At 44.0% G+C, this 15,394-nt stretch overlaps 1 protein-coding gene across 1 annotated transcript in view; it reads right to left on the bottom strand.

Annotated features, from left to right (window-relative positions):
• Positions 1-15,394, bottom strand: part of LOC101351702 (actin-85C) — a 48,405-nt gene that overhangs the window by 21,275 nt on the left and 11,736 nt on the right. The window contains exon 4 of the mRNA XM_004383875.1: positions 877-961. Within this exon, the coding sequence (XP_004383932.1) occupies positions 877-961 (85 nt within the window). The remainder of the gene's footprint in view (positions 1-876; positions 962-15,394) is intronic.

The raw sequence follows: 15,394 nt of genomic DNA, 5'->3' as shown, positions 1-15,394 counted from the left end.
GATAACCATTATGTACTTATTAGAGTACCTAAAATTGTTGTTGAGGATGTGGAGCAACTGGAACTCTCATACACTGCTGGTGGGAATGTAAAATGGTGACAACTTTGGAGAACAGTTGGTCAGGTTCTTAAGAAGTTAAAATACACCTACCATGTGACACAGCCATTCCTCCCCTGGGTATTTCTCCAAGAAAAATGAAAACATGTTCAGCTTTATCTATAATAGCCCAAAACTAGAAACAACCCAAATGTCCATTTACACGCAAATGAATAAACAAATTGTGGTACATTCTTGCAATGGAATCCTACTCAGCCATAAAAAGAGTGGACTATTGATACACCAATGACACAGAATCTCCAAATAATCATGCTGAGTGAAAAAGAAAAAAATAATATACAAAAAGCAGAGTGCATGCTGTATAGTTCCATATATATAAAATTGTAGAAAATCCAACTACTCTATAGTGACAGAAAGCAGATTGGCAGTTTTCTGGGGACAAAGTCAAGGGGGAAGAGTATACTGGGTGGAAGGGACCATACAGGGGCACAGGAAACTTTGAGGGTTGATGTGTTCCCTATCCTCATCGTGGTGATGGTTTCACGAGGGAATACATATGTCACATACAAACTCATCACACTGTACACTTTAAACACGTGCAGCTTATTATATGTCAGTTGGATCACAATAAAGGTGTTGGGAAAAAAAATTGAATTGAGTGAGTTAATGACTGTTGGTGAATTGTTTAACTGGGGGGATAAAAGTAGTTAGAAAAAGGGCTGTAGAGTGTGGCTTTCGTGGAGTTTTCTGAGTGCCACCAGCCAGAGGGACAGGGAGGATGTGAGCTCACGAGGACGGGGTTCACACAGGGCCACTCACCAGTTGTTTTGCCAGAGGCGTACAGAGAAAGGACTCCTTGGTTGGCTATATATAGGGCAGGTACGTTGAAGGTCTCAAACATAATCTACAGAGAAAAATTGGCAATCACTATCTGCCAGGCCAGAGAGACAGGAGAAGGTACAACATGAACGCCGTTAGTAGGAGGCATCTTGACTCCCACAGAGAGACCTAAACCAGGGAGTCAGCTCCCCACAGCTCTGCGCATAGCTAGCCCTGTGACTTTCTCAGCTCCTTACTCTGTTAAATGGGGTTCACACCCTCCCACCTACCTCACAGAATGGGTAAGACTCTGATTAGAGGGCACAACACTGTCTTGTAAATCATAGTTTTACCATGATGGTGGTTGTTAGGTGCCATCGAGTCAACTTTCAACTCATAGCAAGCCAGTGGACAGAGGAGAACTGTCCTACAGGGGTTTCTAGGCTGTAATCTTTATGGAAGCAGATTGTCAATTCTTTCTCCTGTGTAGCTGCTGGGTGAGTTCCAAACACCAACCTTTCAGTGAGCAGCCAAGCACTTAACCGTGGCGCCACCAGGGTCTTTACCATAATGGTGATGATGCTTAATTCCCACTTGCCTCTACAAACCCATCATTGCACTTTTCACTGAACACACCTTTCTTTCTGCCCTAGTATGGTGAGGAGACACTTTCAACTGGGATGATTGACTTCTTGTATAATAATGGAATAATGTTGAAAAGCAAAGATGTCACTTTGAGGACTCAGGTGCGCCTGACCCAAGCCATGGTATTTTCAATTGCCTCATATGCATGCAAAAACCGGACAACAAATAAGGAAGACTGAAGAAGAATGGATGCCTTTGAATTATGGTGTTGATGAAGAATATTGAATATACCACAGACTGCCAGAATAACAGACAGGTCTGTCTTGGAAGAAATACAGCCAGACTGCTCCTCGGAAGAGAGGATGGAGAGACTTCGGCTCATGAACTTTAGACATTTTATCAGAAGGGACAGGTCCCTAGAGAAGGACTTCATACTTGGTAAGGTGGAGGGTCGGTGAAAAAGAGGAAGACCCTCGGCGAGATGGATTGACACAGTGGCTGCAACAATGGGCTCAAACATAGCAACGACTGTGAGGATGGCATAGGAGCAGGCAGTGTTTTGTTCCGTTGTACACAGGGTCGCTATGAGTTGGAACCGACTAGATGGCACCTAACAACATAACAGCATGATAACAGAAACAATCATAGCTAACATTTATTCTGTTTATTACATACCAGACACTTTATAGATATTGCCTGGTCAAGAAATATTTACCGGGTCCTGATTATATGCCCTGGGGTGAAAGAAGCGAACAAGCGAAACGCAGTCTTGCTTTTACTGTCCATGGAACCCTATGAGAGTGTGATATTGAAAGGTCTGGTGATCTACTTCCCAAAAATCAGCCATTGAAAACCCTATGGAACAGTTCTAGTCCAACACACATAGGGTCACCATGAGCTGGGATTGATTCAATGGCAACTGGTTTTTTGTGCAGATGAGACATTGGTGAACAAGAATGTGAGTTAGCAGTTGGCAGAGGTGAGAGGTAAACACAGGCTTCTGGGCTCCAGAACGTGGCAGGGCTCTGCCTCCACAAGGCTGGCTGGGCATGAGAGAGATTCTAGTAAAGATGGTGGCATTGCTGGCTAATACCACAGTCTTCACTAGGGAGTAACATTCCATGTGGGCTTGAGTACTGATCCAAGAGAAGTGAAAACATATGTCCATACAAAGACCAGTACACGAATGTTCACAGCAGTTGTATTTGTATTAGCTCCAAACTGGGAATAGTCCAGGTGTCCACTCACAGGTGAGTGGATGAATACCTGTGAAAGGTGGAAAGCCAGGGCATCTAGCAGTACACTCAGAGTGGGTATGGCTGCTGGTGTCTAATAACGTCTTTGAGTTTGGGCCAGTCTCAGATGTCCCAGGAATTCTGATCCTGGAAGAAGTGAGAGGGCATGAACCATAGATGGGAGGTCAGCTATTGTGATCCAGAAGGTACAAAGACCCCTCCCTTTAAAAAACACAGGACGACAACCAGCCTCAGTTGTCATGGAGCCAGAAGGTCACAGAGCTCAGAAGGGTCGTCAGGGTTCCTGTGGTCAAACTCTCATTTTACAGATGAGAAAACTGAGTCCCGGAAACAATAAGAGCTAGCTTTTACTGAGTGTTCAGTATATGCTGTTATGGATTGAACTGTATCCCCCAAAAAGACATGTTGAAGTCCTACCCTGCTACCTGTGAATGTGACCTTGTTTGTGGAATTAGGGTCTTTGAAGATGTTATCAGGTATGTTAACATGAGGTTATACTGAAGTAGAGCGGGTCCTAATTCCATCTGAGTGGTGTCCTTATAAAAGAGGAGAAGAGACATAGTGGCAGGGAGACAGAGAAGATGGACATGTGACAATGAAGGCAGAGATTGGAGTGATGATGCATCTATAAGCCAAGGAATGCCTGGGGCTACCGAAGCTGGGAGAGACAAGGAAGGATCTTCTCCTAGAGACTTTGGAGAGAACGCAGCCCTGCCAACACCCTAAATTTGGACTTCAGGCCTCCAAAACGTTGAGAGAATAAATTTGTCATTTTAAGTCATCCACTTTGTTACAGCAGTCCCAGGAAACTCATACAGGTGCTAAGAACTGTTCCATGCACTTTCCAGGTATTTGCTCATTTCATCCTCTCAACAGACACGCAGTAGAGCTTTCAGGATCTGTGGGTAACAGTTGCCCACCCACTTTTTCCAACTCTCAGGTTTCTTGGTACCCTACTTTTCCCAATGAAATGAAAGTATTTGCTGTCCCCCAGTGGGGATTTGTGTAAAGGAGAAAGAAATGTTCATTGAAGCAAAATAACTGGGATATCAGGCTTAAATGCGAGGTAGTGCATCCAGGAAATGTGACTGGATAAAAATTTTGTCTCTTTTGGCTTTTGTACAGCTAGATAAGCCTTGTAAGCATATTCATGGTTCCCTGTGTGATAGTTAGAGAGTCCTGGTGGGTTTTGTTTTTGTTTTGTATCATATTTGGAAAACCAGAGGCACCCAATATACTCCAATGGAAGGTGTCCTGCAATACATTCCACCACTCAGGTTTGGTGGAAAAGATGGGTGTCCACATATTTCTCAAAATCCATATTACCAACCAAAAATTTAAACAAACCCCAGTGACTCAGCATGCGTCTATTAACTAAAACACATGGTATCAAAAAAAAAATTTAAAGCAGAAAGTTATTGAGTCTTGAAAGGGGTAGGTACAATTATCATCCCTCTGATGAGGAAACTGAGGCAGAGTGAGGCATTGAAACATCCTATTCAACACAGATTTACTCCAGGAGTATTCAGTCCTCCACTTCCAGTCCATTCCAGCCTCCTAGAGGAGTCTGGAGGTTGGGCAGCTGGGCAGAGAAATTTTGGCAGAGAAGGTGGTCCCATGGGGAAGGTGGGAGCAGAGGCATGATGTTGCTATTTGCCCCTCAGAGTCTCCATCTTTCTCCACCACTCTCTGCCTGGGCTGTATCCATTGGTCTCTTTCCTTGGGCAACCTGTGGGTTTCTTCCAATAGAGGCACTAAAGGGAGATCCTAAGCAGGAGGATAAATGGGCGGGGAAAAGAGGCAGGACACTGATGTCCCATGGAGTCCCTGGGTGGTGCAAATGGTTAAGTGCTGGACTGCTAACCAAAAAGTTGGTGGTTCAAATCCACCCAGAGGTGCCTCGGAAAACAGGCCTGGTGATCTGTATGTAGCACAGTCCTACTCTGCACACATGGCGTCGCCATGAGTTGGAGTCAACTTAACGACAACAACTAACAACATTTATGTTCCAGCTCCCGCCCTGCTGGATCATCTCAGTGCACTACATCATGGCTGCTGGCAGACACTCGTCTCTGGGTGCTGGTCACCACCACCTGCTGCTCTTGCAGGATTAGGGGTGGCAACGGCGTCCCCTGTCACTAGCCCCCATGTAGTGCACCATCCCTGGTTGCTTTTTCTAAAATTCATGCTCATCAAAATCACTCCTGTGAGCATTCCTTTGGTTTCCTGCTGGGACCCTGCCTGTCACAGATTGAATTGTGTCCCCCAAAAATATGTGTCAACTCCGTTAGGCCATGATTCCCGGTATTGTGTGGTTGTTCTCCATTTTCCTATGCGTTGTAAATCCTAATTTCTGCCTGTGGTTAATGAGGCAAGACTAGATCACGTTAAAGAGGATTAGGGTGGGATTGTAACACCCTCGCTAAGGTCACATCCCTGATCCAATGTAAAGGGAATTTCCCTGGGGTGTGGCCTGTACCACCTTTTATCTTACAAGAGATAAAAGGAAAGGGAAGTGAGCAGAGAGTTGGGAACCTCATACCACCAAGAAAGCAGCGCTGGGAGCAGAACGAGTCCTTTGACCAGGGGTTCCTGCGTGGAGAAGGTCCTAGGCCAGGGGAAGACTGATGACAAGGACTTTCCCTCAGAGCCAACAGAGAGAGAAAGCCTTCCCCTGGAGCTGATGCCCTGAATTTGGACTTCTAGACCACTAGACTGTGAGAAAATAAATCTCTGTTTGTTAAAGCCATCTACCTGTGATACTTCTGTTATAGCAGCAGTAGATGACTAAGACACCACCTGATACAATTAGAGAGAACTGAGAGAGAGCCAGGTAAAAAGGCAGATGGCAGGCCCCGGAGAGGCTGGGAGCACTGCAGACAGTTGACACAGCCTCCCCAGGGAGAAGGACGGTCTGGCCTTCCTCTCTCCCACTCGCTGGGGCCCTTGGTAGCACATGGCATTCTCAGACCCCTTGGTGGCATGGTGGCCCAGCTCCAGGCTCCACCTGTGCAGGAGCCCAGCTCTGGCCACTTCTGTGATCCAACGTCCAATGTGGGCAGAGGAACCACTGGCCCAACAGGGCCCTGTTCCACGTGAGGTGGCGCACACACCTACTCTGTGATCGACGGTGCTACCTCTTCTGGGCTGCAGCTGCCTCCCCATGGGCAGGGGGAGCCAAGGCCCCAAGCCTGCCCTGTGGGCCACCTCTTCTGTAGGAGACACTGCAGGGCCCCTGGGGTGCTGGACCAGGTTGTTGGACCTTATTGCCTGCTTAATTAGATCATCTCCATCCTGGTTAGAAGCCAGATGACATGCCGGGAACACAGGCAGCCTGTGGCTGCCCTAGCCCTGCATGCCCACCCCACCTGGAACCCTGCTCCAGCTCACCCTCCGCCCCGTGGAGTCTGCAGTCTGTGGTGGGGCGTCTTCCTCTCTTCATTACTCTGGGCGCGTTGCCGAGATTCACAATCCAGTGCAATCAGTAAAATCCAGTACAATCCAATGTACTCTACTGCAATACGGTATGTTGTTGTTGTTGTCGTTAGGTGCCGTCTAGCCAATTCCGACTCATAGCGACCCTACCTGCAACAGACCGAAACACTGCCCAGTCCTGCGCCGTCCTCACAGTTGTTGCTATGCTTGAGTCCATTGTTGCAACCACTGTGTCAGTCCATCTTGTTGAGGGTCTTCCTCTTTTTTGCTGACCCTCTACCAAACATGACGTGCTTCTCCAGGGACTGGTCCCTCCTGATAACATGTCCAAAGTATGTGGGACAAAGTCTTGCCATCCTTACTTCTAAGGAGCATTCTGGCTGTCCTTCTTCCAAGACAGATTTGTTTGTTCTTCTGACAGCCCGTGGTATATTCAATATTCTTCGCCAACACCATGATCCAAAGGCATCAGTCTTCTTCTGTCTTCCTTATTCATTGTCCAGCTTCCACATGCATAAGAGGTGATTGAAAACTCCATGGCTTGGGTCAGGTACACTTTAGTCCTTAAAGTGATATCTTTGCTTCTTAACATTTTAAAGAGGTCTTTTGCAGTATACTTGCCCAAGGTAATGTGTTGTTTGATTTCTTGACGGCTGCTTCCATGGGTGTTGATTGTGGATCCCAGAAAAATGAAATTCTTTACAACTTCAATATTTTCTCCATTTATACAGTACAATCCAGTGCAATCCAGAATGAACCAGTACAATCTCGTGTGATCCAGTACAATCCAGTGTGATCCAGTACAATCCAGAGTGATCCAGTACAATCCAGTGGGGGCGGGCACAGGGCGAGGCTTAAAGAAAATGGAGACCCAGGAGCCCTGAACTCAGAATTAGACCTCCAAGCAGGACATATAATAGTAGCTAAGAATTGGGCGGAGTCCCTTTGTGGTGCAGACGGTTCATGTGCTTGGCTACTAACTGAAAGGTTGGAGGTCTGCATTCTCGCAGAGGCTCCTTGGAAGAAAGCCCTGGCAAACTCCTTCCAAAAAATCAGCCATGCAAAACAGTATGGAGCACAGTTTCACTCTGACACACACAGGGGCACCATGAGTCAGAGCTGACTTGACGACCATGTGGAATTAGACGGTGTGGGTCTAGGCTGAGTCGACCACTTACTAGCCCTGTGGGCTTGGCCAAATTGCTTAAGCTCCCTGGTGCCCACTTCCTTTATATGTGAAAAACTCAAATCAAACCCATTGCCACTGAGTTGATTCCAACTCATAGCAACCCTACAGGACAGAGTAGAACTGCCCCCATAGGGTTTCCAAGGCTGTACATCTATGGAAGCAGACTGCCACATCTTTCTCCCATGGAGCGGCTGGTGGTTTCGAACTGCTGACCTCTCAGTTAGCAGCCAAGCGCTTAACCACTATGACACCACGCTCCTTTCATATGTGAAAATGGGATAACAATTGTCCTACCCCATAGGCAGTTGTGAGCTCTCATTGAAATGATACATATTAAATGCTAAGCCCAATGTCTGGTCTCTTAGTGAGCTCTCAGATGGTGCCTAGCATTGTTTTTGTTGTTGTTGTTGAGAATATACCCAGCAAAACATACACCAATTCAACAGTCTCTACATATACAATCCAGTGACATGGATTACATTCTTCAAGTTGTGCAAACATTCTCACCTTCCTTTTCTGAGTTGTTCCTCCCCCATTAACATAAACTCACTGCCCCCTGAGGTTCCTATCTATTCTTTTGAGTTGCTGTTGTCAGTTTGATCCCATATAGATACTTCTTAAAAGAGCACAATGCTCAAGGCAGACATTCTTCACTAGTTAAGCTGAACTACTGTTTGGTTTTCAGAAGACTTCAACCAAGTGAGGATGCAAGGGTGGCTTAACATTAGAATCAACATAATCCACTACATAAAAAAAAAAAAAGAATCACGTGATCATCTTAATCAATGCAGAAATGGCATCTGATAAAGTCCAACACCCACTCCTGATAAAAACGCTCAGCAAAATATGAATAGAAGGGAAATTCTTCAGCATAACAAAGGGCATTTATACAAAACCAACCGCCAACATTATTCTCAATGGATACAGACTGAAAGCATTCCCCTTGAGAATGGGAACCAAACAAGGATGCCCTTTATCACCACTCTTATTCAACATTGTACCAGAAGTCCTAACTAGAACAATAAGGCAAGAAAAGGAAAGAAAAGGCATTCAAATTGGTAAGGAAGAAGTAAAACTTTCCCTATTTGCAGAGGATCTGATCCTATACTTAGAAAATTCCAAAGATTCCACAGGAAAGCTACTGGAACTAATAGAAGGATTCAGAAAGTAGCAGAATACAAGATTAACATACAAAAATCAGTTGGTATCCTCTACACCAACAAAGAGAACTTTGAAAAGAAATGAGGAAAACAATACTGTTTATAATAGCCCCTCAAAAGGTACAATACTTAGGAATAAATCTAACCAGGGATATAAAAGATCTATACAAAGAAAACTACAAAACACTACTGCAAGAAATCAAAAGAGATCTACATATATGGAAAAACACACCATGCGCATGGATAGGAAGACTTAACAGTGTGAAAACGTCGATACTACCCAAAGCGATCTATAGATATAATGCAATCCTGATAAAAATTCCAATAGCATTCTTTAACAAGATGGAAAAACTAATCACCAACTTTATATGGAAATGAAAGAGGCTCTGCAGAAGTTAAGGATTATTGAAGAAGAACAAAGTAGGAGGCCTCACGCTACCTGATTTCAGAATATACTACACAGCCACGTAGTCAAAAAATCCTGGTACTGGTACAATGACAGACACATGGACCAGTGGAACAGAATTGAAAACCCAGACATAAATCCATCCAACTATGAACAACTGAGAGCTGACAAAGGGCCAAAGTCCATTAAATGGGGGAAGGGACAGTCTCTTTAGCAAATGTTGCTGGCAAAACTGGATGTCTGTCTGTCTTGGAAGAAGGACAGCCAGAATGCTCATTAGAAGGAAGGATGGCCAGACTTCGTCTCACATACTTTGGACATGTTATCAGGAGGGATCAGTTCTGGAGAAGGGCATCATGCTTGGTAAAACAGAGGATCAGCAAAAAAGAGGAAGACCCTCAACAAGATGGATTGACACAGTGGCTGCAATAATGGGCTCAAACGTAGTAACGATGGTGAAGATGGTGCAGGACCCAGCACTGTTTCCTTCTGTTGTGCACAGGGTCGTTATGAGTCAGAATCCACTCGATGGCACCCTAACAACGACAACATCTGTAGAAAAATGAAACTGGACCCATACCTCACATTATACACAAAAACTAACTCAAAATGGATCAAAGACCTAAATATGAAACCTAAAACTATAAAGATCATGGGAAAAAAATAGGCACAACACTGTTGCTGTTGTTGTTAGGTGTCGTCGAGTCGGTTCTGACTCATAGCAACCCTACATACAATAGAACGAAACACTGCCCAGTCCTGCGCCATCCTCACATTCGTTGCTATGCTTGAGCCCATTATTGCAGCCACTGTGTCAATCCATCTCCTTGATGGTAATCCTCTTTTTCACTGACCCTCTACTTTACCAAGCATGATGTCTTTCTTCAGGGACTAGTCCCTCCTGATAACTTGTCCAAAGTATGTGAGACGAAGTCTTGCCATCCTTGCTTCTAAGGAGCAGTCTGGCTGTATTTCTTACAAGACAGATTTGCTCATTCTTCTGGCAGTCCACAGTACATTCCATATTCTTCACCAGGACCATAATTCAAAGGCGTCAATTCTTCAGTCTTCCTTATTCACTGTCCAGCTTTTGCATGCATATGAGGCAACTGAGAACATCATGGCTTGGGTCGGGTGCACTTTAGTCCTCAAAGTGACATCTTTGCTTTCTAACACTCAAAAGAGGTCTTTTGCAGCTGATTTGTCCAATGCAATGTGTCGTTTGATTTCTTGACTGCTGCTTCTGTGGGCATTGATTGTGGACCAAGTAAAATGAAATCCTTGACAACTTTGATCTTTTCTCCATTTATCATGATGTTGCTTTTTGGTTCAATGCTATGGGCCCTAATATATGGCATAAATAGAATACCAAACATAACTAAAAATGCAAAAACAGCAGAAGATGAACTAGATAAACCGGAACTCCTAAAAATTAAACACTTATGCTCATCAAAACACTTCTCCAAAAGAATAAAAAGGGCACCTACAGACTGGGAAAAAATTTTTGGCTTTGACATATTCAACAAGGGTCTACTCTAAAATTTATAGAAAACTTCAACACCTCAACAACAGAAAGACAAATAATCCAATTTAAAAATGAGCAAAGGATATGAGCAGACACTTCACCAAAGAAGACATTCAGGCAGCTAGCAAACACGTGAAGAAATGCTTGCAATCATCAGCCATTAGAGAAATGCAAATCAAAACTACAATGAGACACCATCCACCCTGACAATACTGGCACTAACCAAAAAAAACAGAAAATAACAAATGTTTGCGAGGTTGTGGGGAGATTGGAACTCTTATACACTGCTGGTGGGAATGTAAAATGGTACAACTACTATAGAAAACAATATGGTGCTTCCTTAAAAAGCTGGAAATAGAAATACCATACAATCCAGCAATCCCACTCCTAAGTATATACCCTAAAGAAATAAAAGCCATGACACAAATAGACATATGCACACCCATGTTCATTGCAGCATTATTCGCAACAGCAAAAAGATGGAAACAACCTACGTGCCCATCAATGGATGAACGGATAAACCAACTGTGGTACATACACACAGTGGAACACTATGCAATGATAAAGAATAACAACAAATCTGCTAAACATCTCACAAGATGGATGAATTTGGAGGACATCATGCTGAGTGAAATAAGTCAATCACAAAAGGACAAATATTGTATGAGATCACTATTACTAAAAAAAAACAAGAAAATGTTTACACACACACAAAAAAATTTTTTTCTGATGGTTACCAGGGATGGGAGGCGAAGAGAGGAAAAATTATTAACTAGGTAGGAGATAAATGCCAATATTGGTAAAGGGAAAGGCAATAGACAATATGAGGGAAGTCAACAAAACATGACCAAGTCATGGGAAGACGCTGAGAAGAATGCAAGAATAAAGAGTAACTACAGTAATTACTATAACATAGACGATCCTGCAACAATAATATTAACAAACCATGATTTATAAATGGATACATAGGTAGATATGTATGCTAAAGAGGTGTGGGAAGGTGTAAGGGAGCACAACCACCTGCAGATATAGGTTTGGTTGTGGATAATTCTACATACATAACTGTGGGTGCTGCATGTATATTAATATAGACAATAGAGCACACAATGGGCAGTTATGGAAACTTCTTAGTCATAACCAAACACCTTGTGGGAGGAAGTTCCTAGGCTCAAAGGTGAAGGACCATAGACTTGGGGGAAAGCTACATCAATCGGCACAACATACTTCATAAAGACAATGTGATAGTTAAGATTGTGTGTCAACTTGGCTGGGCCATGATTCTCAGTGTTTTGGCAGTCGTGTGATGTTGTGGTCACTTCCCTGTTCAGATTTGATATGTGATCACTCCCATGATGGGATCTGCTGTGAGTGGCCAATCAGCTGAAGGGGGGCTTCCTTGGGCATGTGGCCTGCTTCAAGTGTGGGTGGACGTTCTGGCAGGGCTCAGGGTCTTTTGCTCATTCTGGATTCCGCAGCTGGCTCCTGTTCATCTGACCTCCGGTTCTTGGGACTTGAGCTAGCAGCTTACCTGCAGTCTTGCCTGCCAATCTTGGGATTCGTCGATCTTCACAGCCTGTGAGCAAGAGCCCTGACCCCCAACCTACCGATCTTGGGTTTGCCAGCCTCTGCGGCTATGTGAATCCGGAGAAGCCTCCATCCTGACCCATGGACTTGGGACGTTACAACCTCTACAACCCCGTGAGCCATTTCCTTGATATAAATCTCTCTTTCTATATATATATTTATACACTTTATTGGTTTTGCTTCTTTAGAAAACCCAGCCTAAGACAGACTATGTTCTGTACCCTACTTTGGTGAGTAGCATCTGGGGTCTTAAAAGCTTGCAAGCAACCATCTACGATACAACTGTTGGTCTCTTCCCATCTGGAGCAAAGGAGAGTGAAGAAAAACAAAGATCCAAGGGAGCAATTATTCCAAAGGACTAAGAGACCACATGAGCCACAGCCTACATGACCCCAAGACCAGAAGAACTTGATGGTGCCTGGCTACCACTACTGACTGCTCTGACTGCGATCACAACAGAGGGTTCCAGAAAGAACAGGAGAAAAATGTAGAATAAAAAAGACCAGACTTACTGGTCTGACAGAGACTTGAGGAACCTATGAGGCCTAAGACACCCTTCCGATCTGGAACTGAAATCATTATCAGAGGCCACCTTTCAACCAAACAAGACAGGCCCATAAAATAAACAATAACACCTCAGAGGAATGTGCTCCTTAAAACAATCAATTATATGAAATAAAAAGGGTAACATTTGCCCAAAAGCTAAGATGAGAAGACAAGAAGGGGTAGAAAATCCAGAGGAAAGAAAACAGGAGGAGGCAGGGCCAAGATGACGGAGTCATCAAACGGTTCCGGTGGTTCCTCTCATGACAAAGACCTGAACAAACAAGTGAATCGATTATATATGACAATCTAGGAGCCCTGAACATCAAAGGCAAAGTTGAGGATCAGACAGAGTGGCAGGGGAGGGAGAGATGGTTCAGAAGCAGTGAGGAGTTGCCAGACCTGACCTGTCAGGAATAGCACCCCGTAGGCTAGATTGGCTGGCGTGCATGGTGAGGCAAACAGTGGTGTTTGGGAGAGACCGAGCAGAGGAGAGTTTGCTCAATCCTCCAGAACCAGTGAAAAGCGGTGTTCAATCGGCAAAAGATAAGTATATGCATCTAACTTACTTCACAGATCAAAACACATCCCATTTGGGAAGAACCTCTTCCCCACTTACCTGCTCCCTCCCTGCTCTGCACTAGGTCTCGGGCCAGCTTCAGTGACTGCCGCCTCCCCTGGGCCGGAAGTAGGACCCTTGTGCGCCCTGAGCCATTCTCTCGGCTTTGGAGGGGGAACAAATTAACAAACAGATAAAAATAATCTGCCAGCTCCCCTAAGCCGGGAACTTAGGGTAGGCACAGCTCCTTTCCCTAGGCACAGGCATAAAGGGTGCATGGACTTTGAGTGCCTTTCACCCCTGCATAGACTTATGTGGGCCCATTTCACCAGAGTAGGCCCTCATTAGCATAGTATAACAGGGTATATACCTGAAGCCTAACTTCAACTGTATCAACTACGTGGTGACATTTGACACCACTCTGTCCATTAAGCAGGGTCCTTACCTACCCACATCAGGGGCCTGAGGACTGGTGGCTCCACCCACGCAACCTAGCCACCTGAGACAGGGGTCCAAGAATAAGTGATGCCTCCCAGTCCTTACAGCCAACAGCATTGGCTGCCCATAGTACAGCTGCAAAACCCACCCACCGACGCACTGTAGGGAACAGGGACATGCTTTCCTCCCAGACGCTCAGGGGCAACCATCACCCCCTCCCTTCCTCAGCCGTGACCCCCTACTGCAGCCAGCTACCTGTGCCTACACCAATCACCCCTGCTTGTCTAGGACTGTAGGTGAGAGCCTGCCTCACACACTTGGTGACCGACTACCTGGACACCTGAGCTGAATCCATACAACAAAAGTAAATGGACTCCTGGGCTCACATACCTAGTAACAGATCTAAACACCTGGTGACAGAACGTTAGGTCTTCAAGGCTGTCGATAATCAAACTAGCTCACACGAGCAGCCAATTTGGGCATATCAAAACAAAACAAGAAGCTAGGACACAGTAAGCAAACGTAAAACAAATAAATATAATAACTTATTGATGGCCCAGAGACAATAGTCAATATCAAATTACATAAAGAAGCAGACCATGATGGTTTTAGCAAGCTCCCAAAACAAAGAATCAAGAAATCTTCTGGAGGAAGAGAACTTCTTGGAATTACTGGAGGTAGAATTCAAAAGTTAATATACAGAACTCTTCAGGAGATCATGCAAAATGCAGAACAAGCAAAGGAACACACAGACAAAGCAATAGAGGAACTTAAGAAGATTAGAGAAGAGCACAATGACAAATTTAACAGGCTGCAAGAATCCATAGAGAGAGAGCAAACAGAAATCCAGAAGATTAACAATAAAATGTCAGAATTAGACAACTCAATAGAAAGTCATGGGAGCAGAATTGAGGCAAGGGAAGTCAAATTAGTGAGACTGAAGATAAAGCACTTGACACTAACTTATTTGAGGATAAAGAATTTAAAAAATGAAGAAACTCTAAGAATTATGTGGGACTCTATCAAAAGTAATAACCTACGAGTGACTGGACTACCGGAACAGGGAGGGAGATAACAGAAAATACAGAGAGAATTGTTGAAGATTTCTTGGCAGACAAGTTCCCTGATATCATGAAAGATGAGAAGATATCTATCTAAGATGCTCATGGAACCCCACACAAGGTAGATCCCAAAAGAAAGTCACCAAGCATTTTATAATTAAACTTGCCAAAACCAAAGATAAAGAGAGAATTTTAAGAGCAGCTAAGGATAAATGAAAAGTCATCTACAAAGGAGAGTCAATAAGACTAAGCTTGGACTACTCAGCACAAACCATTCAGGCAAGAAGACAATGGGATGACATATAAAGCCTTGAAGGAAAAAAATTGCCAGCCAAGAATTATATGTCCAGCCAAATTGTCTCTCAAAATATGGCGAAATTAGGGCATTCCCAAATAAACAGAAGTTTAAGGAATTGGCAAAAAACAAATCAAAATTACAAAAAATACTAAAGGGAGTCCTCTGGTTAGAAAATTAAGAACATCAGATAACAACCCAAGACTAGAACACAAGACAGAGCAACTAGCTATCAACCCAAATAGGGAAGTTGCAAAAGTAAATCAAAGCTAAAACGCTGAAAATAGGGAAACAGAGATGTCAGTATGTAAAAGAGGACAACATTAAAACAAAAAAGAGGGACTAAAAAATGTAGACACAGATTTTTCATATGGAGAGGAAGTCAAGGCAATGTAAAGAAATAAAAGACTGGTTTAAACTTAGAAAAACAGGGGTAAATATTAAGGTAACCACAAAAGTAACTAACAGTCCTACATATCAAC

Source organism: Trichechus manatus, unplaced genomic scaffold (genome assembly GCF_000243295.1).
Source record: "Trichechus manatus latirostris isolate Lorelei unplaced genomic scaffold, TriManLat1.0 scaffold00113, whole genome shotgun sequence".
In the NCBI taxonomy this organism is placed as follows: Eukaryota; Metazoa; Chordata; class Mammalia; order Sirenia; family Trichechidae; genus Trichechus; species Trichechus manatus.
The sequence above is the reverse complement of the archived record's forward strand: the minus strand, read 5'-3'. Positions and strand labels throughout refer to the sequence as shown.